The 27,624-nt window shown below is 43.9% G+C and overlaps 2 protein-coding genes across 3 annotated transcripts; both read left to right on the forward strand.

Annotated features, from left to right (window-relative positions):
- LOC127607086 (potassium voltage-gated channel subfamily A member 2) lies at nucleotides 1-8,136 on the forward strand. 2 transcript variants are annotated; one of them, XM_052075171.1, is made up of 3 exons: nucleotides 1-499; nucleotides 590-652; nucleotides 1,388-8,136. In XM_052075171.1, the coding sequence occupies exon 3, from the start codon at nucleotides 1,489-1,491 to the stop codon at nucleotides 2,983-2,985; it is 1,497 nt and encodes a 498-aa protein (XP_051931131.1). In that variant the 5' UTR covers nucleotides 1-499; nucleotides 590-652; nucleotides 1,388-1,488; the 3' UTR covers nucleotides 2,986-8,136. The 2 variants fall into 2 exon arrangements, with proteins under 2 accessions (XP_051931131.1, XP_051931129.1); XM_052075169.1 differs by having other exon boundaries at nucleotides 1-652.
- Nucleotides 8,137-20,072: 11,936 nt separating this feature from the next.
- Nucleotides 20,073-26,704, forward strand: LOC127607072 (potassium voltage-gated channel subfamily A member 10-like). The gene is made up of 3 exons (XM_052075147.1): nucleotides 20,073-20,296; nucleotides 22,131-22,236; nucleotides 24,550-26,704. Exons 2-3 carry the CDS (start codon nucleotides 22,231-22,233, stop codon nucleotides 26,206-26,208), a joined length of 1,665 nt encoding a protein of 554 aa, XP_051931107.1. The 5' UTR covers nucleotides 20,073-20,296; nucleotides 22,131-22,230; the 3' UTR covers nucleotides 26,209-26,704.
- The last annotated feature ends 920 nt before the right edge of the window (nucleotides 26,705-27,624 follow it).

Raw genomic sequence — 27,624 nt, forward strand, 5'->3', positions numbered from 1 at the left:
TGGGCTCACTTCAAAAGTTGGTGGATTCAAACAATAGATGTTTTGTCCAAAAAGAGTGACTGATTCTATCAGTGGGTTCAGGCAACTCAGCATTTTGTTTGGACAATGGGGTTAAGAAAAACAGTAATGCACTCAATTATGAACAAAAAGCCGTCCCTCTTGCTGTTCACGCTCCCGAGTGTTCACCTTTGCACATCATTTGTGCTGATCTCATTACCTTTTTTTTTCCTTGCTCCTGCGTGATAGCCGCTTCTCTTAGTCCAACCCTTTCGTTTTTTAACCCTATAATCAGCAACATCATCATCGTCATCATCATCATCACCCTCAGCCATCATCACAAGAGACGTGGAGGAAGAAGAGGAGGAGGAGGAAGAGGAGAAGAAGGGGGAGGAGGAAGGGGGGCGCAAGGACACACCCGCCTGCGCACCGTCCTCGGCCAGGCACACGGCAAGGATGCAGCAGCAGCAGCAGCAGAAGGAGGAGAGGCAGTCAACACGAGGTGATTCCCCAGCAGTCCTGCAGTGGAGATGCACTACAGGGACGATTACCTGTTTTCATTTTGTAGATTAAAAGCATTTTTTATTCCAAGACAGGAGAACTGGTTGTCTCCAAACGACAGTATCAGCAGCAGAGTCCACTAAGATGTCTGCAGGTATGTACATTCCGCATGAATATTTACATCTGGTCCATGTATTTTGCAGTTGATGCAAGCCTCTCTTTTAAAATAACAGTGACAGTCCTCCCATTCATCACCCACGCCATGAAGAGAATATTTTTTTCTTCCCATGGCTGCTTCCTTCTGCTCTTCAATTATTCACGTGTGTTTTTGAATATTTCAAACACAGCTGTGCAGTGTGTTCTAAATCCTCCACTTTGAAAAAAAAGTATTTTATTTTCTGTTTCTTCAGCGCAAACCTGAATTCGAAGCAGCCAATACCTTTCTGTGTGTGTGTGTGTGTGTGTGTGTGTGTGTGTGTGTGTGTGTGTGTGTGTGTGTGTGTGTGTGTGTGTGTGTGTGCATGTGTGTGTGTTGGACTGCAGTGGTGTTGTCAGCAGGGTGCTGCATGCGTGGCTCGTGGTGCTGGCCGCATTGTTGTGTTCATGCATGGCTTCGCCGTAAGAAAAAGGGGGAGAAAAAGCAGGCGCTTGTGGTTTTAGTTCCCAATTGCCCAAAATGTAGCAGATCGGGCGTCCTAATTTATGAGCTGCTGCACTGACTCTGCCTGCATAGAAGCAATTGACATGCAGGACACACAGCCCGCTGGCGTATTAATTGCACTCGAGCAAGTTTGAGGTGATTCTTTTATAAAGGTGCAAGTTGGAGAAGTATCAAGTGTTACCTGTCTCAAGTTTATTTGACTTACTTGTGTGACTGTCCTACATGCAGTCCAGCCCTGAGAAACGCCTGGAGGGTTCTCCACACCCGGACGCACGACCGCACCCCCCGCGAAAGGTGCAGTCCTCGGCCAGCCGCCATTTCCCGCCACGATGACGGTCGCCACGGGTGATCCGTCCGACGAGGCGGCGGCACACCCGGGCCACCCGCTGGACTACGACCCGGAGGCGGACCACGAGTGCTGCGAGCGGGTGGTGATCAACATCTCCGGACTGCGCTTCGAGACCCAACTCAAGACCCTCTCGCAGTTCCCCGAAACACTTCTGGGGGACCCCAAAAAGAGAATGCGCTACTTTGACCCGTTGCGTAACGAGTACTTTTTTGACAGGAACAGACCCAGCTTTGATGCCATATTGTACTACTACCAGTCGGGCGGGCGGCTAAGGAGGCCGGTGAACGTTACGCTGGACATATTCTCCGAGGAGATCCGCTTCTACGAGCTGGGTGACGAAGCCATTGAGATTTTCCGCGAGGACGAGGGCTTCATCAAGGAGGAGGAGCGCCCTCTCCCCGACAACGAGTTTCAGAGACAAGTGTGGCTTCTGTTTGAGTACCCGGAGAGCTCAGGTCCAGCTCGGATTATCGCCATTATCTCCGTCATGGTCATCCTCATCTCCATTGTCAGTTTCTGTCTGGAGACCCTCCCCATCTTCCGCAACGACGAGGACGACATGCACAAGTCCCACAATGAGATCTTTTACCCCGAGACCAACACCACAGTCATCAGGTACACCTCCACCTACTTCACCGACCCCTTCTTCATCCTGGAGACGCTGTGCATCATCTGGTTCTCCTTTGAGTTTCTAGTGCGCTTCTTCGCCTGCCCCAGCAAAGCGGGCTTCTTTGGCAACCTCATGAACATCATTGACATTGTGGCCATCATCCCGTATTTCATCACGCTGGGCACAGAGCTGGCAGACAGTCCGGATGACGGTCAAGCCGGACAGCAGGCCATGTCTTTAGCAATCCTCAGGGTGATCCGACTGGTGCGGGTGTTTCGAATTTTCAAGCTCTCACGCCACTCCAAGGGGCTCCAGATCCTGGGCCAGACCCTGAAGGCCAGCATGAGAGAGCTGGGACTGCTCATCTTCTTCCTTTTCATCGGTGTCATCCTCTTCTCTAGCGCGGTATACTTCGCAGAGGCCGACGAGCGTCAGTCCCAGTTCGAGAGCATCCCGGACGCCTTCTGGTGGGCCGTGGTCTCCATGACCACGGTGGGCTATGGTGACATGGTACCCACCACCATCGGGGGCAAGATTGTGGGCTCCCTGTGTGCCATCGCCGGCGTGCTGACCATTGCCTTGCCCGTGCCTGTCATCGTGTCCAACTTCAACTACTTCTACCACCGCGAGACGGAAGGGGAGGAGCAGGCGCAGTACCTCCAGGTCAACGCCCCCAAGAGCGAGTCGGGCGAGGAGCTGAAAAAGAGTCGCAGCGGATCGACCATCAGCAAGTCGGACTACATGGAGATCCAGGAGGCGGTCAACAACAGCAATGAGGACTTCCGCCGGGAGAACCTCAAGACTGCCAACTGCACGCTGGCCAACACAAACTACGTCAACATCACCAAGATGCTCACAGATGTGTAGTCTACCGTAGAGATCACTGGGGGAAAAAAGTAATACAAAGGCAAAAGAATGCAGGAATGAGATGCTTTTCACGCCACGCTTCACTCCTCCCTGAGCACTGTCAGACAGAGCCAGATTTGTTTGCATTTGCATGGAGTTTCCTGAGTGGAAGAAAAACTGAAATGTCACACTAATGCCAACCAAAAATAACCATTGAGGGGAAAAAAAAAGCTTTTTGAAGTTAAGACAACACACTGAAGTCACTTGATCCCTCACTTACCAGGGTGCACTGCTTTGCTTTAGGCGCAAAATACTTAGGCATCACCATAGAAAGAGAGAGAAAAAAAACGTGACCATACAGCGGGTCCGTTCCCAGGTTTGTTTCTCACTGCTAGTTTTTGCAAGGATGAATGACAGCTGTCGGCGCCACAGACGCTTGTGGTGGGACATTTTAGTAGTCAGTATCTGATGAGTGACTGAGAATGGCCTTGATGCCTCACTGTTTTGCTCTTACGCGACATGTTACTACGATGCAAGCTCTCTTCAAGATGCTTTCCCCGCCATTCACCCAAACTGGTCTTATACTGCGGAGCTTTGAGGACAACTTGAATGTTTCTTCTCTGGTTTTGTTTGGTTGTTTTTTGTTTTTTTTCCATGCACAACATTGATTCACGTAGCCTGTAGTTAGGGACTGTTAGTCAGTCCAGAGGGTCCAACTTTTACGATGGTCCGGGCAGAGACTTTTTAATGTTTAAGAACAGCATGCAAATAATTAGTGGCACAAAGAATCATGAGGCACAAGAAGCCACACTCGTTGACCCTGGTACTTGCGGTTTTTCATTGAACTGTGTTACATTTATGGCTTAAAACTATCAGTCATACAAATATTGACTCAAATTTAGTGGCAGGTTGTACATCAATACCATACAAAACTGTGACAACATCACGCAACTGTGCTGCATACATCATTTGGAACTGTAGATTGAATATTTATCAGATAACAAAAATACCATGCACACCAGAAACACTGATTATTAGTAAACGTGTGGCGATCACTTCATATGTTTTGCTCAAGGATAAAAAAAAATGCTGATGTGGTTATGGTCTACTTATGAGGCAAATTTGAGATTCTATAAAGAAACTTTCATAATGCTGTCGCGCAGGTTAGCGACAGTCGCGTTCCAAAATACGGACAGATTGGGGTTACACCACCACTGTAGGATTGGAACTCAAACTCGGAACCCTCTGAAGATGCATAATATATATTTGGCGGGTAAGTTGCCCCCTACAGGCCAAACATAGAAACACTCAAGCTGGGCACACACTGCGAAATACGTGTGTTCTCTTCTGATTTCAAAATGACCACATTTTGAATTGCGACATTGTTAGTCCTGGAGCTATGGTCAATTCAGGGCTTGTGCTACAACGGTTCGTCTGAGGTTGCCATAAACATCAATGAACAGGCTTTACATTGACATAAAATACAAAACTGTTAGTAGTCAATTCTCCAGTCAATATAGGATCTTCAAACAAACAGAGTTTTGAGAAAGTGCAACATCAATAATTATTCTTGGGACCGAGCAAAGTGGAGCTGTTTCAATGGATTTGGCAAGTTCGAAAAAAAAAAAACAAATTAATTGTTGGCCATGACGCCCCCAAAGCAGAGGCTGAGCTGCACTGTGTTTGTTTGCAAAGTAGATGCATGGATAGATTGCAATGCAGTTCCACGTTCTGCAATTCCTCAACGAATTTTGAGTCAACTTTTCCACCCTTTTAATTCGTTATTAGTCATTGCAGAGGTAGTACTCGTGAGCTGTGATGAATGATTTACGAGTCCCTGTCAGTCATCGCAGTAGCCCACTATGATGTTTAGATGATGTGAGGTTAAGATGAGGTAAGGTCAACTGCAATAATCAAAAGTATGGTGGCCCTAAAAGGTTAAAAAATGGTACACTGTACTACTTCGTGTCGCACTTACAATGATGTTTGACAAACAAATGTTTCTTTGAAGATTTTTCTTTAAAATTCCCAAACGTCTCAGTGTATGCCCAGCTTTATTTTTTATTTTTTCCACACAGAAAACACGCACACCCACCACTATACCCTGACCTTCCACCTAGAAGCCTTCGCCAGGTTGCCGTAAAAATCACTTTGAGGTCGCGGATGTTACTGAGCTGTTTAGGACGCTGTGGTTACCATAGCAACTTTTGAGAAGAATGGATGTAAAATAATCTTTTCTAGTCTTGCATGACATCCTATTCATCCCTAGAAGCATGACTGCAAGCTTCAAGAAGCTCACTGCAGAGATTTAAAAAAAAAACGATTTAAGATGTATTTATAAATATAGACTGAATGCAAATACAGCACACTTTCACCAGAGACTTGTGATGCAGATATTGCCATAATTAAGCTAACATTTAATCGTGAGTGCCGAAGGCACACACTCTTACGCTCCTGCTAGCCCTTTCCTAGCATACCTCGGGGTGATATATTTAAAACGAGACACGGGTTTCAGTTGGCGTTTGATGAGCATGAATGCCTGGAAAGCTCTCAGGATGCTGTCCAGTTATGGATAGCTGCCATTGCCGCAACACTGCCAAGTCAGGCAGTCCTAACCATCTGTTCATCCATCCGTCCGTCCATTGATCCATCCATCCATCCATGCTGGGGGTGATAATCAGCATCACTGTAGCAGACCTTGGCTGTCCCTCCTTAGTCCCAGTTTTAACATTTGTCTGATGGCTGTCGACTGATGGGCGAGTTAAGGGGTAGCGGGCATTGGTCTGTTTGTAGCATGTGGCATTTTCAATGAATTCTCCACGTCGAGGCGCCCGTGTCTATTTTTAGGCTTCCGACATGCTACAATAACAACACGTGTCACGCCATCGCTGCCGATGCGCCGCTCGCCCATCCACCCACGTCCGCTGCTCTCACGCAGCTCCTCAAACGTAGGGAAAAGTCAGCTGAAATGAGCAACTGACAACTGGAGAGGAAAAACTTTTTTTCTGTTCTTTTCTGCACAGAACTTCAAAATGACTAAAATGAGTTATCCCACTCTAGTTGCCGGTGGCTCAAAGGAAGATACCATTTTTTTGTTTCTATAGCAATATTTCCCTTTGTTAATCAATCAAAAAGCACTTCAAGTGTGTATACAAGCATGTTCTCATTGGGACTTTTGTGAGGCCAATGCAGATTCCAATATGGCAAAAAATAAATAAATAAAAAAAGAAATCAGACAACCAAGTAATCAATACACAAAAAAAAACTGTAACGAATAAACGGTGACACAGTGGTCAACTGGTTAGCGCGTTGACTTCACAGTGCAGAGGTACGGGTTCAATTCCGGCTCCGGCCTTCCTGTGTGGAGTTTGCATGTTCTCCACGTGCCTAAGTGGGTTTTCTCCGGGTACTCCGGTTTCTTTCCACATTCCAAAAACATGCATATCAAGTTAATGGAAAACTTTAAATTGTTCTTAGGTTTGATTGTAAGCGCAAATGGTTCCTCATCTATGTGAGCCCTATGATTAGCTTGCAACCGGTTCAGGGTGTCCCACGCTTGCTGCCAGAAAACAGCTGGAAGAGGCTTCAGCTCACCCAAGATCCTTGTCAACATAAGCAGATTAGAAAGTGGATAATGAATCAAATAAATTCTTTTTGGATTCCTTTTAGCTTACAAAAATGAAGATATGAATTACAGGCAGAACGTTTGGCTTTTTGGTGTTACTTTGCTCTTTAGTATATTTTTAACTTTACAACAGAGAGAAAAATTGACAAGAATCTGATGATTTTTTTTTCATGGGTGGGAATGTTCACTTTTCACTTTCACGTCACTTTTCAATCCGTTTTTGTGGGTTATCCCACTAAATTCCTGCGAGAACAGGAAAAGAGGGTGCAGCTGTGTTGATGCATGATTTATATCCAGTACTGTACGTTTTAAATGGGATGACAACAAAAAACATCTTCGCCTCTGCATGCTGGCACATTTCTATGAAAGTGTTTTTTTCTTCTTTCATTTAGGTCAAACCCATTGTAGCAGCAATGCCCAATATTGACTTTTGTGTTGAAAACACACCCAGCTAAGTGAAGTCAACTTGTATTCCTTGCATATTTTCCAATCTTTTGTTTTTAAATTAATGTCATTACATTGGCATTTAAAATTCACTTCGTGGAAAAAGTTGGAGAAACGCTAGGAAATCTATGCATTGGTTTTCATATGAAATTATTCGATGGTGGTCACCAATGTGATCGATACAAATCTGAAACAAACCTTGGATCCCACTCAAGAAATCTTGCAATATTCTGCTGTGGGATAGCTCAATGAGAAATTTTCAGATTGTTTGGGGGTTTGTTTGACTTGCATGAAAACACGCACACACACACACACACACACACACGCACACACACACACACACACACACACACACACACACACAAACATAGGTGAAACAAGGTGACCAATATGCAATATGTATGCATGTGTGTGCTCACGAAAGAATGGCTGTGACTTTCACACAATATTGTACAGTTGTCCAACCCTCTCGTCCATCCGTGTTTTCATACGGCTGAATTTACGCCTCATGGTTGAAGTGAAACAATTCCAATTTTGTTTTGGTGGAATAATTGGGAGATGCAACATGACAAATTCCGAAATGCGATACATATCATCCAATTTGGCATTATTATTCATATTGTAAAATGGCAAGAAACTGATTTTTTACAATACTGTCAAACTGAGCCGTGTGTGTGTGTGTGCACATATGTATACCGTGTATATATATATATATATATATATATATATATATATATATATACCTGCATATATGCACAGTACACCTCCACCATGCGACCCCCCCCCCCCCTCCACCCCCCATCAGAATTCAGCACTTTGACCTGCAGTGTAAATTCCGCCAAAGAGTCACGGAAGCTTCAATGGTGGATGATGGCTTTTCTTTTTTTTTGTCTATGAAATGTTGAGATTGATGTACATAAGAGCAAAGGCAATATCAGCAGGTGACATATGGACTCAGCAAGTAATAGGATCTGCACTTTACAAGACAACTTGGACAATCTGTGGACCAGAGAACAACATTTAGTCCTTCCGACATGATTGAGAATGCTGACAAGGCGATAACAATGAAGCCAATAATAATTATAATAATAACAATAACTCAATATTTTGTGTTTTGTCTGTGTTTTAGTTTGACTTCAGACTTCTCGCTTTCCCCTGGAAGGCTAATTTTAGACCAAATCGATGAAAGGCCTCTTTTAGTGCTATTCTGGGTGCGTTTCTGCATCTTTGTAGCTGCGGGGAGGCGAGCGGGACATGTTGAAAACGCCTCCCGGTGTCTTCAGCATCAAGCGCACAGTGCACGCGGTCCCTGCAGCTTGAAAGTGAACAGAGCCTGAGCTATTTTTAGCTTTTTGCTTCAAGAAGACGAACAAGGAGAGGAGGAGGAGGAGAACGAAAGGAGTGTTGAGAGGAATTGACATTGATGCAGGGCGAACATATCTTCAAATACAAGTCGTATCTCATCGTACGTAATCTTAGCCGTTGTTTTAGGTTTGAAATCGCTATCTTCAGGAAAAACACCATCTTTCTGTCACCTACAAAAAAACAGACTTGTGGGGAAGGAACCTCACGATGTGGCCACAATATATAGAAAGAGCATACAGGATGCTAATTTGTGGCCACAAAATACTAATTCCTGTCACAAAAAATGTAGAACTCCGGTATGACATGATTATGAATTAATGACAAAAAATTGAATTCAGTTTTTTAACTTAAATAACACAGAATCACAGTTTAAGGTAAATACAACATTTGAAGGTAGTAACACATTTTTATGAACGTAAATGATGTTGTTTTTCTAATTGGTGAAGTTATTTAAAAGCTGTAATATGTATTAATTATATATTATTTCTTTCTTAGAGAATTAACCCCTTCAGGTGGATGCCCCCGCCTGTTGTCCCCATTCGGGTGGAATGCTCACATTTCCTTCAATTTATGAAACAAAGAATAATGACAAAAACAACTTCAACAATAATAATAATAATACAAATAGTAGTAATAATAATGATAAGAATAACACTGGGTCATTAACATTGCATCAGCATCGAGAACAAGCCATTTTCAACAGTTTTACATTGGTCAATAATTTGTTAAAATTAATACTAATAATAAATAAAACTAAATAAAACATAACAAACCCACAGAGGACTGACAAATCGGATTGATTTTTTTTTTTAAGTGAATTGACCAAATTTGGACAGATTATGTTGACCCACAACAGCGATTCTATTCTTTATCATTTGATCATGATTTTATTATTGTATGCTTTTCGTGATTTTGCATGGTAAAATAGTATAGCATCATATTTATCAATATGTGAAGATTAGAACATTCTTAAAAAACTTGGGCATTTATTTCATGTGTGGCGGCCCGTCGGCATTTGTGCAGTGAAACACACCAGCGTCCTCTAGGGGTGACATTGGAACGTTACAACATTGAGCTGCCTGAAAAATGAACACCTGAGGTTTGGGCAGTGGTGTCCCGGAATCGCCTCAAAGCCATTGTCCAATCAGATGGCTCATACATCCTCGCTATACAGCTCAGAGCCACTCACTACACGTTGGGATTGCTTCCAATGACAACACTTCAACCAGAACTGTATTGATCTATCCACATTCTATACGACATGGTTTGGCAACTTAGTTTGTCCATGTCTAAAAAAATGTCTAACTATTCTATCATGGCCTGAGATAAAATCTTTGGTTTTCATCCTAAAAATATGTAATTATTATCGGTTGGAATGCAACCAGATTGAAAGCTCATGTTTTGGATTAATCACGGTATTAATGTCATGATAGTTATTGCAATATCATGCTATTGTCACAATAACAAAACTGTCCATTGAAAAATTATCTGTTCATTAATTTGACAATATCTGTCAGATATTTCTCATTTAAGAAATCCGAAATTTAATACTGCCGAGTAATAGTGATTCTTTTTGTGAAATACAAATACTCAAGACAAGTCTGAAATACAGGGACAGTGAATTAATGTTATCTGTTTTAAACCATATGAAACAGAAAACTTAGCCAGCAACCAAGTTATGAGTCAAAAAACCCCCCATCTTTTTCATCAGTGAGTTTTGCCGACCTAAGGGAAGTTTGATTCTAGCTTAGGAGAGAGAAAGAAAATTGTCTCGACTCTAGTCAGTGAACTTCAATCATCAAGTACCGTATGTGCGTGTCTCCATTTCAAAAAGACGCCAATTTTGACAACAAAGGTACACTCTACAAACTATTTTATGACTAAATATTGTAAATGCAACACCAAACTACAATTTTCAATACCGTCCTGAAATTTTAACACTGGACGATTGGCAGTGTGAATATCATGTTTCCCCATCGGTGTCATCAAGGCCCAGTTTTGGACTTCAGGTCGCTGCTGTAGGGCTTCTATGGATTTGAATTTCAGAAATGTAGGTGGTCGCGCTAGCCACGAGCGAACCATGCTGTGCTGTCCTATCGGCATTGGAGCCCCACCAACGGCAAAGACAATTCTTGGCCTTAGAAGGATTACCATGAAAGCAAGCTGCTTTTTCTCTAATCTCATTCCACATTTCCCAGAAACAAGAGTTCACACCGGGGATGAAAATACACTGTTTAAGTTCTTCTGAGGGTGACCCACAGGGCAAGCTGAGGTCATCCAAGCGGCATGGCCGAAATCCTCTTTGGTGCCAAGCGCATGTGACAAAAACAATGGTTATCATGAGCGGCAAAGCTTGTTAATGTGGTCACGTCGGTTTGGTGACCTCGTGCCAACACAGAGAGATCTCGATAATGGGCTCGTGTCACCTCAGGTGACATATGGAACTGAAATGATGAGGATGGGGCTTGGCCTTTGGGGGATTGCCGATGAGAGCACAACAGCAACAACAAATTTAATGCCTCCTTCCTCTTTTGTGTGGGGAATCCTCGATATGATTGAACTTTGATGAACTGATATAATGTGTGCGTCTTCTTGCGACTGGTTATATGGCACATTACGTCAAATTTAGACTCACGTTCAAAATCATCTTAAATGGGAGTTAGCACACACTTTCAACCATTTCAAGTGCCTCTGATTAACCCCAAATAAAGTCCAGCTGTTGCAGTAGGCTTTTTCTGACATTTTTCTTGTCAAACCTTAGAGCAAACAAAACTTGGCATTTGAAAACGGGTGTCTAGAATTATTTTATTTTTAAATCCAATGTATTTTTGGAAGATATTTATAGACCACATGGGTTTGCTGCAGGAATACGTCAGAAGAAAGATGTTGTTCCAGGCGTATGTGGTAAGGGTGTGGAAAATAATCGATATTAATCGATACATCGATGCGCACATGCGCGATACGAGTTCATCGGCTCATTCACTGGGTACGACGCGATTGACGACCGTTTTATTCATGTTAAACGTCACCTATCTGCCCTTTCCTAGGCGCAATAAATGCACCATCATTGTTTTGCGTTTTGTGTTGAATACGGACGGTAGCCGTGCGTCACATACAGTCCAGAACAGTGAGAACACAACTAGCTAAGTTCGCGCAAACAGCAGCGAGGAAACTACTGTATTTAATGCTTCCGCAACATTCAGATCTTATGTTTGGAAATACTACGGCTTCAAAGAGAAAGACGGAAAGCTTGATAAAACCTCCGTAATTAGCAAAGAATGTCGCACTACGAAGCCATACAACGGCAGCACCACAATTATGCAGACCACTTAAACCGATGGCACCACATCACCGACAAGTTCCCAGTTCCTCGTTGGACACCGGAGAAACTCTTGGCAAACCAGGTCAGGATCAGAAAAAAATCGGCTCTTATTTTGGGGGTCCCCTTGCAGCTCACTGTGACCGCGCAAGGCAAAACTATATATATGGATGACACATTTTGACACTCTGTGAGAGTGGTCTGTGTACGCTACAATACACACAGCAGCTTTGAGGCTGTGACTGCCACATTGTTTGCTATAACTATAATTACTTTTAGAAACGCAAACTTTAGTTCTGATATCATTTCCTTTGAGATATTTCTATTTTAGTGTGGGTTTCCTCCGTGGACTCCGATTTCCTCCCACATTCCCAAAACATGCATGGCAGACTGATGCAACACTCTAATTGTCCTGAGGTGTGAGTGTGAGCCCGGATGGTTGTTCGTCTGCGATTGGCTGGCAACCAGTTCAGAGTGTCCCATGCCTACTGAATGGGACACTCTGGCAGCTTGGATAGGCTCCAACACTCCTGCAACCCTCGTGATGATAAGTGGATTAGAAAATGGAATGAATGGATGTATGTAAAGAAAGAAAAAACATCGGCAGAAGTTATCCATTCATCCATCCATTTTCAACACCACTTGTCCGAAACAGGGTTGCAGGGAACCTATCCCACTGTATTGTATCCCAATGTATGTAGCGGGGAGGAGAGGGGGACAGGGGAGGGGGGGACGGGGGGCTGGGGGCTTGACCTTCAAGACAGTTTCTCCTGCGGAAGACCAACGTTAAAGTAAAATTAAAATTTGAGTTATTTGAACACCTAATTGCCAACACTGTGGTTTATATTAAATAATAACATTAAAAGTCAAGTTTTCATCAGGGTTTGCTCAAGCTGCAAAAGCATTTGCCAGACATTCGCAAAAAAGTTGGAAATCATTGCAAGCACTTTTTCTTGTCATCATGAAATTTTTAACATGTTCAAAACATAGGAACATAGGAACATTGGACAGTCACTCATTTCAAACACCATTAAGACATAACAGACAAAATTACTATTATTATCAATCGCTTTCAATCATGTAAAATGTGAGTACGGGCAGGTATCGCACTTGACACACGAGCATGCCAAAGATAGAATCGCTTTGTCAACGCAGAGTGTTACCAGGTACACTTAGCACGTCAGCAGCAGGGGGAGGTGTTGAGGATTAGATGAATGAAGTGCTGCGTTGAAGGACAGGCAGAGGAAAGGAACATGTCTGTCACCACTCCCGCAGGACGCTGAGGTGGAGCTCATCTTTGAGCCTTTTACCACCGCCTCGATCACTTTTACATGCACAAATCACTCGCTATTGACTCCACACAAGAATGCCAAGCCTGGAATCGAAATACTGCATATCAGTCGATCACCGTGCTGCCCAAAAATATACATTTAAAGTGAAACATGAAACCTGCCAGTATTAATCGTATCACGCTAGCAAGACGATTTTGACCTGTATCTGTGGTCTTCGAATTTTCATTTCATTCATCTTCCGAGCCGCTTGATCCTCACTAGGGTCGCGGGGGGTGCTGGAGCCTATCCCAGCTGTCTTCGGGCAGTAGACGGGGGACACCCCAAATCGGTTGCCAGCCAATTGCAGGGCACACAGAAACGAACAACCATTCACACTCACACTCACACCTAGGGACAATTTAGAGTGTCCAATCAGCCTGCCACGCATGTCTTTGGAATGTGGGAGGAAACCGGAGCACCCGGAGAAAACCCACGCAGGCCCGGGGAGAACATGCAAACTCCACACAGGGAGGCCGGAGCTGGAATCGAACCCGGTACCTCTGCACTGTGAAGCCGACGTGCTAACCACTGGACTACCGGGCCGCCGGTCTTCGAATTTGATCATTATTATTGTTATATTGTTATTTGCTGGTCATATTGGCCCGAATATAAGACGCTGTTTTTTGCATTGAAATAAGACTGAAAAAGTGGGGGTCATCTTATATTCGGGGTCTAGACATTATACCCATTCACGATGCCCCAGGCCATAGTGAACCCCTCCCACGAAGAATAAGAATAAAAATAAAAATAGCGGTAAGAAGGAAAAGAGAAGAAAATAATAACAGAAAATGGAGAAAGGGAGTGACAATCTGGAGAAAAGTGGGTCAAAGATCGGCCAGGTTAATCGGCAACTGAGGAGAAGCTATGATGTCATTTACATTTAAAAAACCAGAAGCCATTCAATTACAAATGTGATTGCACTTTAGTTTAATAATAATAATAATAAATGCTCTTGCGACGCGGAGGCCCAGTCTCATTCGGCTGGGTCGTCGCAGTGCGTAGAGCCGATCAGCTTCACCAGGGCCCGCCAATGACCACGGTCATGGGCCAGGTCCGCTGCATCCTCCAGGGTAAGGCCCTGGTGTTTGAGATCCTCTCTGATGACATCAAGCCATCTGGGGTGGGGTCTGCCGCGTGGCCTTTTCCAGCCGGCTGTCGCTGGATCAAATGAGAAGATGGCACGAGTTGGGTGTTCCGGGGGTAATCGGAGGAGATGACCAAGCCAACGGATGCGCCTCTGAGCTGCCAGTCGGGATGCAGGGGGCTGAAGGCTATGTTTTCAGAGGTCTGAGTTGGAAACATGGAGGTGCCAGCTGATGTTCAAGATGGTTCCGAGTGACCTGCTGTCAAAGCCGTCGATCCTCTTGGCCTGGGTCTTGTTTAATGGCCAGGATTCTGCACCATACAGGAGGATGGGAAGAACTGCTGAGGTTGGGCATGAAGCCAGCTTGTTGGGGGCAGCGATGGCTTCGAATGGCGGGAAGGGCGCGAGTGAGAAGGATCCGGGTGAACAGTTTTGCGGGTATGGAGAGCAGTGAGATGCCTCTGTAGTTGTTGCAGAGTTGCTTGTCGCCTTTCCGCTTCCAGAATGGTAGGATGATGCCTCGGGTCCAGTCTGTGGGGGGCTGTTCTGCCACCCACACATGGTTACATGTGGGTGAGCCACTGGGCCATGGAGTCACCGCCTTCTTTGAGCAGCTCTGCAGTGATGGCACAGATTCCAGGGGCCTTGTGATTTTTTAGTGATTTTATTGCTGCTCTGACCTCGTCGATTGTGACTGGGTCAGTTTTGCAGTTGGGGTTGGGGGTGGTAGAGTTGGCAGCAGTGACAAGACGGGGGTCGGTGGGAACTGGAGGGTGATGAAGGAGGTTGCTGAAGTGCTCTTTCCAGAGTTCAAGGCAGTCTATTTCAGTGGTGATGCGATTTCCACTGGCATCCTTCATGAGGGCGGTCTTGATGTGTGGTCCGATGCGATCTTGGCGCAGCATTTGAAAGACCTGTCTAAGGTCGTTGCGCTGTGCTGCTGATTCCATGCGTTCGGCCTCTTCTCCCCAGTATCTCTCCCTGTCAGTTGCAATTGCCGCATTCCGTGCTGCATTGAGCCTCCGGTACTCTGTGATATCACCGCGCAGGCGAGCAGCACGGCGGCGGTCAATGATGTCGAGGGTCAGCTGTGAGATCCATGGTTGTTTGGGAAGAGATCTTGATCTTCCCAATACATCCTGGGCAGACTGGTTGACCTTTGATTTGAAAGTCTCCCAGTCTGCGATGTCATCAACGGCCAGAGCGGTGAAGGCGTTGGTGATGGAGCGGCTATATGCGGAGGCAGTGGTGGGGTCGCAGAGTCTGGAAGACATTAAGCGTGGTTGTGGCCTGATAGATGGGTCTGGCCCTATTTTAAGTCTTAGCTGGGCAACCAACAGGCGGTGGTCAGTGTTGCTCAACTGTGCACCTCTGAAGACCCTGCAGTTGGTGACGGAGGATTGCCAGCGGCGGGAGATGATGATATGGTTTATCGCCTTCCGGGTTCTTCCATCAGGGCTATACCAGGTCCAGTGATGGATCTGCTTGGGGGGGAACCATGTGTCGGTGATACAGAGGTTATTTGAATGACAGAGGAGAAGCAGACGTTTGCCGTTATCATTTGTGGTGTTATCGACAAAGGTGGTGCCAATGGGTTGTGTGGGGGTTTGGTGAGATGGTCCTTCTCTGGAGGAAGAAGAGAAGGTTGCATTGGCGTCAGTGAGGATGATGACGATGTCATGTGGTGGGGTTTGGCTAACGACCTGATGGAGTTGGTCGAAGAAGGTGCCCTTCACTGTATCCTCTGCGATTTCTGTGGGGGCATAAGCAACGATGACTGTCATCTTGCCATGTCGGTGGAGGAACCGTGCAGACAGGAGTCGATCGTTAATTGGGATCCAGCTGATAAGTGATTGCCGTGTATGTTTGGACATGGCTTGCGCAACTCCATGGAGGCCCGTCCGGATTTCAGGGCCACTCCATATGAAGCTGTGTTCTCCTGCTGTAATTTCGCCACTGCCCTGCCATCTTGATTCACACAGACCCGCCATGGTGATTTTGTAGCGGGAGAGCTCCAAGGACAGCAGTAAAGGAGCTCCAGCCCGAAGAAGCGTTCGGACGTTCCATGTTGCAATGCGCGCCTTCAGGCGTAGGTCAATCCGTACTCGTTGGTCGGGGGCGTTCCTATGTCCTGTCTTGGTTTGGGCAGTCTGGTTTCTTCTGGTCGGTTTCGTAACAATAAATTTCTCCTGAGTGGGTTGTTGGCCCTCTGTAGGATAGTCGGATGATGGGGCTGCCATACCGACACACCGTTGGGACCTTGTTAGTCTGGAACCTCCCCGAAGACCGTCCCGCCAAGGGAGACCCTACCTGGAGCAAGCTCCAGACGGTAACGCTCTCCGGATCATTGGAACACACAAGCCTCCCTGCCACGGCAAGGCCAGTTAGGGTTAGGGTTAGGGTTTAGGGTTACGGTTAGGGGTTAGGGTTAGGGTTTAAACTTTAGTTTACATATTTTAAATCTTCAGATATTAAGATTTGAATGAGACAAAATAACGTGCTTTTTCTCTCAAATCTATTGTTATAATCATTTGTTTCAGATGTACTGTAATTATTTTATGGATAAAAATCAATTTGGTGTTCAAAAAGTCTTTTTTTAAACTTGAGTCTTGAAAAAGAAGGGGTCGACTTATAATCAGCAACGTCTTATATTCAGAACAGTACGGTAACTAAAAATAAAAGTGCTCCTCAAGTCAATTACAAATAATACCGATATCCAAAATATCGCTGTTCTGACCACTACGACCTATATCCGGATACTATTATGATCATTGACAAATGTTGTTTCACTGGAAATTTGAATTGTGCTGACTTCTGACCACTATTGTGGTGGTCAGAGAATTTGGAAAATGACTGCAGCAATGGCTGCAGTAAAAGTAAAGACACACCAATAACATTGAGAATTTTGACCTGTATCGTGATACTGCTGGTATTATTAGAAGAATATTGTGATAATATCCTGTTGTGAATCATAAAAACCATCAATTTGGTGGTCATACAAATTGGAAATTATGTTCCAAAAGGGCAACAAGAAAGGCACTGATATCAATGGTATCAATGACCTAATGATTCTGACCTGTATTGTGATATTCAGTGTAAAGGTATGTCAAAATGGACTTTGATGATAAAAGACTAGTTGGCAAATATTCAAATCAATGGAAAAAAGCCTAGCTTCGCTTGCACATGCATGTTCTCTCATAACCTTGCATGAACTTGAGCCCCCCCCCCCTCCCTGTCCCACCACCTATACATACTTTGTGAAGTTTACACTCATGGGTGAACATAATGAGATCCCCTACCCTGGAGAAAAAGGCTTAATATGATGGATAGCGAACGCTCTACTGTAAAGTCTTAAGACTTTTTTGGGGGGAGGCGACCTTGATGCGTACCGTGCAGGCTGCAGTGGTGCTGCACTCGCCGCAGTGTGATAGAAGGGGGGGGGGGGGTGGGGGGGGGGGCGTGCAGCACCGCGGCACATAAGCGCTGTCGTTCGAAATGGGTAACATTCGAGTCTCACCTTCTGCTGCCAAATTAACCGTCCAACTGGCAAAGGTTCAACGAGAAACTTTTGGAGGGATGGTTTTAAGGTCATGACGTTGCTGAGATTAAATGTTTTTTCACCATTGTAACAATGTTGTTCAATCTGTTCTTAACTGTGCCACTAAGAACTACGATGTGCTAACGTTATTGTAAGTTCAAAATTAAGACATCTCATTCAGATGAATTCCGGTTTGTTGGGACTTGGACACTACCACCTTTTCCACAACAGTTTTGGTTACTGATTGTTAAATTTTGATGAATTGTTGTACTTAGCATAAAAAAAAATAAAACCAACAAAACCCTCAACCGAATGAAATAATGCGTGACATTTAATTTTTGGAAAAAAACACCGAAGGTGGTGGAGAATGACAGAGCGAAGATCCTGTGGAACTTCCAGATCCGGACTGACAAGATGGTAATGGCGAACCAACCAGATATCGTGATCATAGATCAAGGCCAGAGGAAAGCCGTAGTAGTGGATGTAGCGTTTCCAAGTGATGGAAACAAGACAGAAAGAAGGAACACAAGAAACTCGAGAAATACCAAGGGCTCAGACAGGAGATGGAGAGAGTCTGGATGGTAAAGGTGACAGTCGTGCCTGTGGTGGTCGGAGCACTCGGGGCAGTGACCCCCAAACTAAATGAGTGGTTGCAACAGATCCCGGGAACAACGTCGGACATTTCAGTCAGTGTGTGTGTGTGTAATATATATATATATATATATAATTTTTTTTTAATCCTCATCTCACCCCTCGGGTGGTGTCCGTCCCTCATTCAGCTCGGGTCCAAGGCCAGGAAGCTTGAGGGTTCTGCGCAGTATCCTTGCAGTTCCCAGCACTGCACATTTCTGTACTGAGAAACTATATATATATATATATATATATTAGTTTTTGTATTTTCATTGTAATATTTTCCACATTTCCAGGGGGATTTCCAGGGGGAGAGGGGTGAGATGAGAATTTTTATTTTATTTTATCTATATATTTATTGCGCGTCGTCCCGCACGCGGTCTGTCCTTCCGTCTGTCCCTTTTCAAAACGTACCTACTTCACCGCCACTGCGCCGCTCAGGCAGTGGCTCACTACGATCGCGCGGGCATCTTAGCGAAAAAATGTTGTCTACCCACAAGCATTGCAATGAAATTGTTAGTTATTTAGTAGAGCTAAACATCTCTTTATTTTCGTGATAAGCAATGAAGATGAACAAAAAGTTGAACAAAGCAACAACACTTTTGTGGGCCGAAGGCCCACCTTACCAGCCTTCCGTAGGAACTAGCTGATGAGCCGCCCGGAGGGCGGCGAACCAGCTAGTTTTATATATATATCTATATATATATAGATATATATATAAAACTAAGCGGAGGCTCAGAGGGGACCGAGACTTTTCCGTTGCTGGTCCCTGGAATGAGCTCCCACTGGACATTTGGCAGCCCCCCTTGCTGCCCATCTATCTTCTCAAAACTCATTTCTATTCTTTGGCTTTTGACTCAGCATGACTCACACTTGATTTTTAGTTTTACTGTTTTTGTGCTTTCTATTGTCTTTACTGTTATTAATGTATTGTCTTATTGTTTATTGTTGTATATATGATATTTGCTCCATGTGCAGCACTTTGTGTAGAGCGGTGCATGTTTTAAAATGCTCTATAAATATAGTTGAGTTGAGTACATTTGTTTTTTGGACAAACTTTTTTTAACCCTTTCATGCAACAATAAATATAATGATAACCTGTTACTTGATAACCTAATCGGCTGTTCACTGTAGTGACCGCTGTCCCTGAAGGGGTTAATTTAGATTTGATCAAACAAGGAATTTAAACATCTTATTTTCCACATTACGGTATTCAAAATGTATGTGATTTTTTTTTGTACCTGGCAAAGGTTGATTTTTTTACTCTGACATTTGACTTCTGTAAGACGTACAACAAGTCACCTTGGAGTCTCATAATGAGGGTCAGTTGTTCATTGGTTCATTGCTATTAGCTCCAGATCTATACCTCAAACATTCACCAAGGTCATTGACGGGTGTTTCCCCCTAAATAGAAGTGGCACATGTTTACTGCACTCAGATGAGGGTGTTTCTCAATCATGTGGGAAAAAAAAACCTATAGTCCTTTATGGTGCTTTTCCCTAGCGTGAGACGGTTGGACAGATGTGATGCAGGTGCTCGGTCAGGTGTAGTCCTGTAGTGGTTGGGGAGTCCACAATGCAGTCTAATCCCCAAGGTGACACCTGATTGGGCAATCCTAACGTGTGCATACGCTTACTCTGCGGGAAGGACAAAAAGAAAACAGGGGGAGGAGGTGTGAGCCTTCCTTCACACCACGTCAGGCACTAAATCTCCTATCACTGAGCTGATGGGAGGGGGGGGGCAGGTGACCCCCCCCCCCTCCCTATCCCATCCAGCCCTCGTCCCACCATCCCTCTCTGCATTTAAACGCCTGCACGAGGGTGTATGTGTGCATTGTTTTTTTATTTGTGCGCATGTAGCAGCTCTCATTTCCTATCAGGTGTTCAATTACCCAATGGAAGCTTTGAAAGAGACTCTCTTGAGTAGGTGTGCAGCTGAGGTAACAGGGTAGAAGAAGAGGAGGAAGAAGTGGAGGGCACTCCTGTGGAGTCGGGAGGTGAGTGAATAATCTTTTAGGATTGTTTTGATTAGTTTGTATGTTGCTGAAGGTGATAGTGTCATTGTTCAATGTCAACTCACTAGATTATGCAGTTTTTTTTTGCTTACATTGCACAATCCATATTTTCTATGCTCTTAAATCTGGCTGCTGAATGTTTAGTTGTTGTGCTGCACTGCAAAAAAAAAACAAAAAAAAAGACAAGACAGAGAATACAAAGGGTCAAGTGAACACAGCCAAAAAGTCTGAAAGAGGACTCGAGGGAACAAGAACAATAGAGCGATCAGCAAAGGTTGAATAGAGACCACTGGACGCTTCATGTAACAAACAAAAAGAGTCTGGTTGTCTCAATGCAAGCTTCGTTGATGACCGTGACCTGGATGGCTCTTACCTTGTTTGGGCTTTTCCAGGGCCAATTCAGTATGCCATAATTAGTCCAAAGAATACATTTTTCAAACAAGGTTAGATTAGATTTGAAAAACTCAAACATACTTAAAAATGTGCCTAAATGTACTGCTGTGAGACAATTTATTTATTTTGTTGTTGTTGTTATTTTGGGTGTGTTACTTATCAAATTTAATGAAATTTTGATCGATGTCATGTGTGAATGCATGCACATGTGTGTGTGTGTGTGTGTGTGTGTGTGTGCGTGTGCTTGTGCGTGTGTGTGCATGTTTGTATATATAGCCCACTGTAAGGCTATTTCGTGGTTTTTAGTTTACATTATTGATATTTATATTTCTGTTTTTATGATTGTTTTTATTCGTTCATTCATTCATCTTCCGAGCCGCTTGATCCTCACTAGGGTCGCGGGGGGTGCTGGAGCCTATCCCAGCTGTCTTCAGGCAGTAGGCGGGGGACACCCTGAATCGGTTGCCAGCCAATCGCAGGGCACACAGAAACGAACAACCATTCGCACTCACACTCACACCTAGGGACAATTTAGATTGTTCAATCAGCCTGCCACGCATGTTTTTTGGAATGTGGGAGGAAACCGGAGCACCCGGAGAAAACCTACACAGGCCCGGGGAGAACATGCAAACTCCTCACAGGGAGGCCGGAGCTGGAATCGAACCCGGTACCTCTGCACTGTGAAGCCGAAGTGTTAACCACTGGACTACCGGGCCGCTATGATTGTTTTATTGTTTTCTATTTTTAAAATATTTTTTAGCAAATACTTCATATTTGTTCATTAATATTAGATGTAATTATATTTAGTATTTAATACTGTTTTTAATTTTGTATATAATACCCCTGAAAACTTAAAAATCATAGAGTGATGCAGTCAAATTACACCATAATCAAGATTCATTATCAAGTGACAGAGGGTGAACAATGTCATAATATGAAAAAAAAGAATCCTGAGCATTTACAAGTACTTCCTGCTTGGTAGGTGATGATAAAAAGAATGAACATATTTTTGCATTCTTCAAGAACGATAAATGTTAAAATGGAAACAAAAAAACTAGCCACAGAAAAAAAACCTGACATTATTTTTAAAAATATACCAGTAGATTAAAAACAAAAAACAAATGAAGATGGTAAAGCATTTGAAACAAAACTGTAAGGTTTTGTTTACATTTTGCATGGAATGTCATTGAATTACAGATCCAGGTGTACCGAATTAACTATGTGATCAGCACACACACGCTCGTGCACACGTTCATTCAGTGTAAGCAGTTTCCTGAGCAAACCTGCCGAGGTTTCACTTCCGTCATGATCTCAAGACATTAGGGGGTATCAGATGGCGAGTTGTGTGCTGATGCTAAGAAAAATAGGCAAAGAAAAGCATTTAACACCGCGGGGTTGCTTTTTTGCTCTTCCATCCATTCAGGTCACGGAGAGCACTGAAGCTGCCTGCATGCCAGGCAGCAGGACCGAGGTCCACGCAGGACACCTTTCTGTATTCCTGGAACTCAAGGAGACGGACAGCGATGGAGGTTTGCAAAAAAATGTGTAGTGAACAGGGACCGGGCAATGACACAAATCGCGAAAAACAAAACAAAACAAAAAAATAAAAGATTGTTTGAAAAGTTGTTAATGCATATCGATTTCACAAGATGGCAACAAACCACTTGAAGTTGAGAGTATCATAAAGAGCTTCAACACCATGCATCTAGCATATGCACAATTAGGAACCCATGTTACATAAATGACTGTAATCGGGAATGGCATTATTCACACAAACAATACACATGGGGCAGCATAGTGTACTGGCTAGCATACTGGCCTAAATAACACCCCACCACAACGTTTGCTCCTTACACAAAATATTACATATTGAGGAATACAGTACTGTCCGATTACAATGGGAATGTAGACTACGCCAGCTATGAATAGCATTGAAAGTAAAAACAATTCAGTACTTTCCTTTGCACTTTTGACAGTGTTTGTGGTGCATTGAAGGACCACCAACAAAAGAGGACCTCTAAAACATAACCAAAAAAAACAATGAAACACTATCGATTAATTCAACCTAACAGCAAAACCAAGGGTTTACTTTACTTTACTTTTTTTTTGCTTTTTCCTCAGAATAAAAACAGTGAGTTGACAAGATTTTCATTTTCATTTCAGAGCATAGGCTCCAAAAAAAATCTGCAACATTGCTGATTTGATTTAATTTTCTTTTCATTTCTCAGCAATACTGTTTTTTTTATTTGTTCTTACATTGTTGTTGTTTTTTTCCTAAAACATACAGTATTAGTTACACAAGCAGGCAGAGTTGGACACTCCATCAGTATTGAGGGAAAATCCATCAATACGTCACTAACAGATGCCCGTTTTGCTGATAAAAGATGAGAAGCATCAAAAAGCTGATGGACTAAGCACTGACAGAAGTGGGGTTCCATTCATCAGTGTAATCGTCTTCAACCGGGTCATTACCAATGGACCAACTCGTTTCACTGATGAGTGACAGAAACACGTGTGTTGTTGTCTCGCGTGTTTGTTCGCCGGGGTGAATACACTTGAGGGTTGCTTTGAGCAGACTGCATTGACTATAAATGGTAATGCTTAGCAGTTCCTGTGCAGTAGGTGGAGGTATGCACGACGTAGCTATAAGGGGGAGTGCGTACGCGTTGTGTGGCAAGCGGGCGCATCAAGCTGTTAACATGGAAGTGGGTGCCCCCTAAGACTTTGGGCCAGAGTGGATATGCGTGAATGTTAATAGTAAGTTAATCAGCTAATGAGTTTTCAAAAAAACTCGACACCAGTATGGTCAGTGATGCCCATCTCAGCCGTGTAGGAAACCCCTACCGTTCTCTCTCACGTCGTCATGCTTGGCAAAGAATGAAAGCCGTTTGCCTCAGAGAGAATGTTTCCTCAGCTTTAGGATGCTGGTGATGCCTGCCGGTGTGGAGGATTTCATTTTAAACGACTTGGATTCCACCTTGGGCCACAATGTGGAGAGGGATCCTGTATAAAGTAAACTATTTTATACTTTAAAGTCACATTTTTGGTGTTTTAGGAGTGAAAAGAGTGGCATACTGAACACATGATTTCCTCCCTGCAGTACTTTACAGATCAATAGATTACATACCTGTCAACCTCGGCTAATAGCTGCCCTTATAAATTATTATGATTACCCTTACAAAGCCAAAAAAAAAACGTACAACGGTTTACCGCGCATGCGCACATCATGCTTTCTCAATCCGGCCATACGCAGCGATAAAAAAAAATATACGATTGAGGATTACTTTTACTGGACAATAGTAGCGTTCGACGATGGCATTGTCGTTGGCGACAAGCAGGTGAGACGATCTGGATTTGAGCCAAAATGGTCTTTGTGAGATCGGTTCACAATGTTGTTTTTTTCCCATATAAAAGTTGTAATACGCCGTACATGATTTGAAATGATTTGAAAAAATGTATAAAATTTGAGGAAAACGTACAAGTTCGTATGAGATTAGGTTTGCAAATAAGTACGTGAATGTGTTTGTAAAGATCTTTGGGCAGCCACTGTAAGGTATAGATGCACTGATACATACATGTAAGTGTAGTCCATTTACCATTTTAATTAAATTGGGCAGGACGAACTATAATTAAGTGCTGACGGAAGTGCGTGTAAAATAACGATGACAGAGTGAGGGAATGACGGATCGTGGCCTGGCCGCGGGCAAATGATGAATGACAGATTTGCAATTCTACGGGTGTGCCCACCTCTGCAAGTGAGAATTTTTGATGACTGCTGTGGCAAATGAATTTTCCTCACAGGATAAATAAAGTATTTATCCATCTATCGAAATTCTATCCAGGTTCCTCTGGTTAACTTCGAAAACATGGATGATGTGGGCATCAACTTGGGCGACCCCAGCGACTCCGGTTACCCGACGTCACCCACATCGGAGATCCCGGATCTTGAGCGAACGCCCCGCCGACTGGCATCTCCGCGTTCATCCCCACGTCCATCCCCTTGCTGGGGGCGGCGTGAGGGTGTGTCTTCCACGCCATCGAAAGCCACTTCCAGTAGCTGCAGCCTGATCTCTAATCTAAAGCTCCTGGTGAGTGGTGAGTCATGTTCTGATGGCGTCTTCAGCAGGATGCCGAGAGACTGCTATGACAACGAGGACTTATTTGAGAAGACTGGTGTAGAGGAACGAGACCAGAAAGTGATTATCAACGTTTCGGGCCTGATGTTCGAGACCCAGCTGAGCACACTCAACCGCTTTCCCGAGACTTTACTGGGTGACCCTGCCAAACGAATGCGCCACTTCGACCCTATGAAAAACGAGTATTTCTTTGACCGTAACCGGCCTTCCTTCGATGGAGTCCTGTACTTCTACCAGTCTGGTGGGAGGGTCCGCAGGCCAGCCAACGTCCCATTAGATGTCTTCGCCAGTGAGATCGTTTTCTATCAACTGGGCCACGAGGCCATGGAGCAGTTTCGCGAAGACGAAGGATTCATCAAAGAACCTGAGGTCCTATTGCCCACCAACGTGCTCCAAAGACAGTTCTGGCTCCTGTTTGAGTACCCTGAGAGCTCCAGTGCCGCCAAAACTGTTGCTCTTATCTCAGTTTTCGTCATTGTCATCTCCATTTTTATCTTTTGTCTGGAGACTTTACCTGAGTTTAGGGAAGATGGCAATTTCACTCCCGGTGTGGATCATGTTCTTAATGGGACTAGAGACGGTTCAAGTCCTCACCCTACCACCAAAGCCATCGTTGCCTACCTCACAGACCCTTTCTTTATTATAGAGACCATTTGCATTATCTGGTTCTGCTTTGAGGCCGGTGTCCGGTTTGCCGTATGTCCCAGTAAGAGTGACTTCTTCAACAACATCATGAACATCATCGACATTGTGTCCATTATCCCTTACTTCGTCACGCTGGGCACAGAACTCGCGACCACCCCAGGCGATGACACCAATTCTAGCCAGAACATGTCACTCGCCATCCTGAGGATAATCCGCCTTGTGAGAGTATTCCGCATCTTCAAGCTATCCCGCCATTCCAAGGGACTCCAGATCCTGGGGCAGACCCTTAAGGCTAGCATGCGAGAGCTGGGCTTGCTTATCTTCTTCCTCTTCATCGGCGTCATCCTCTTCTCCAGCGCCATCTTCTTCGCCGAAGTCGACGAGCCACAGACACAGTTTGTCAGCATCCCGGATGGATTCTGGTGGGCAGTGGTTACCATGACCACGGTGGGCTACGGAGACATGTGCCCCATCACTATGGGCGGTAAGATGGTGGGTACTCTGTGTGCCATCGCAGGGGTGCTGACCATCGCTCTGCCTGTGCCTGTCATCGTGTCCAACTTCAACTATTTTTACCACCGCGAGACGGAGCAGGAAGAGAAGCAGATGATCGATGCGGCCACCGAAGCGCAGAAAAGCTCGGTGGCCGACAAATACAGCAGCGCAACGTCGCTTGACAAGAGCGCCTGGAACGTCGAGAAGAATGGCTTCCATTCCTAGAATAACATTTTCACAATTTTTGCAGCATGATGACAGTATGTAGCTTTTACTCAAGTTGTCTTCTTTTGGACAAAGTGAAATAAACACTACCCAGCACAAGAGGAACCCTTTTAACAAGTGCAATTTTCCTGCCTTCTATCTTAAATTAGCACTGGACTATTTGTTCGGGTTTGGGTGAAGTACTTGCAATTGAGCTCTCCCCCACACCCCCTTCGCACAAAAAAAAAAAACAACAACCCCCCCCCCCCAAAGAAAAAGAAAAACATGTTAATCCAGAATTGGTGAACAATTTAGGCAGCAACATTTTTTTAAGAAAAAATGTAATAATATAATCAGATAATTTCATTCATCCAGTACCCTGGCAATAAGTGAAATCTGCATGGTAGAAATACCCTCTTAAGCTACTTTCTAAGCATGTTTGTACAGCACAATTTTTTAATGGCCTTTAAACAGACGTATAAAGTACTACAAAAACATTGAACACATCCAATATATTGAGAGCGAGTAAGAGGAATGGATAAGACGAAAATGTTTTACAGTGTTGCAGTGTACCAATCCCTTTTTGTGTTTACAGTACACAAATCACATTTTCCCCATACAATTAAACTTATCATCTCACATTATACATCAATAATCATTCACAAAAATGTGCATTCTAAAATGTGCCTACAGTCGTTGCTTTCTGTAGGCATAGGATGGTAGAGGATGTCATTTAATAATTTTCAACAAAAAACATTTTATATTTCTTTCAAATTTACACAGTCTCAAACGAAATTGTGTGCTCCCATCTTGTGCTCAATGGTGGAATTACACCTGTACTAAAGAGCAGCCAAACAATACAGCTTCATTTATTTAGGGAGATTTGAACCAATCTCTGTGTTTGTCAATGGACACAGAGAGAGTGGGGAGAGAGAGAGAGCTATTTGGTATTTTAATTCAAATTTGGAAAACACTTTTGAGTTACATTTTCTCGCAGGACAACTGTGATGTGATCAACAAGGATATGTTTCTGTCTTTTTTCTTTTTTTTTTTGCATGGATTGCTTGATATTTAGAGAATCCACATATGGTCCAAGCACTGACCATTTGGCTCACATTTTGGCAAGAAAAAAAAAGCAATACAAATAATGCATTTAAATCAAATGTGGATATTTCGAGTATTTACAATAACATTGTCTTTGTCAATGCATAATGTTCATTATTTGGGGGTATTTAAAGAAGTATCCAGTGTCCTTGCAGCCTGTCCTTCTTGGGTTGACCACTCCCCAGGCCCCTCCTCCATTACAAAAACAACAACAACAAACCCATTACTTCCATTGACGTTTCACTTGAACACATGCTAATCCCCAAGATTTTTTAAAATTCTGTGAGACATTGTTAATAGTAGTTTTACTAAAATAACATATGATAAATGCTA

This window comes from Hippocampus zosterae, chromosome 9 (genome assembly GCF_025434085.1).
Source record: "Hippocampus zosterae strain Florida chromosome 9, ASM2543408v3, whole genome shotgun sequence".
NCBI classification, from domain to species: domain Eukaryota; kingdom Metazoa; phylum Chordata; class Actinopteri; order Syngnathiformes; family Syngnathidae; genus Hippocampus; species Hippocampus zosterae.

Bases quoted from the DNA above. Each gene is read 5' to 3' on its own strand.
- LOC127607086 (XM_052075169.1), top strand. From the start codon at position 1,489: ATGACGGTCGCCACGGGTGATCCGTCCGACGAGGCGGCGGCACACCCG.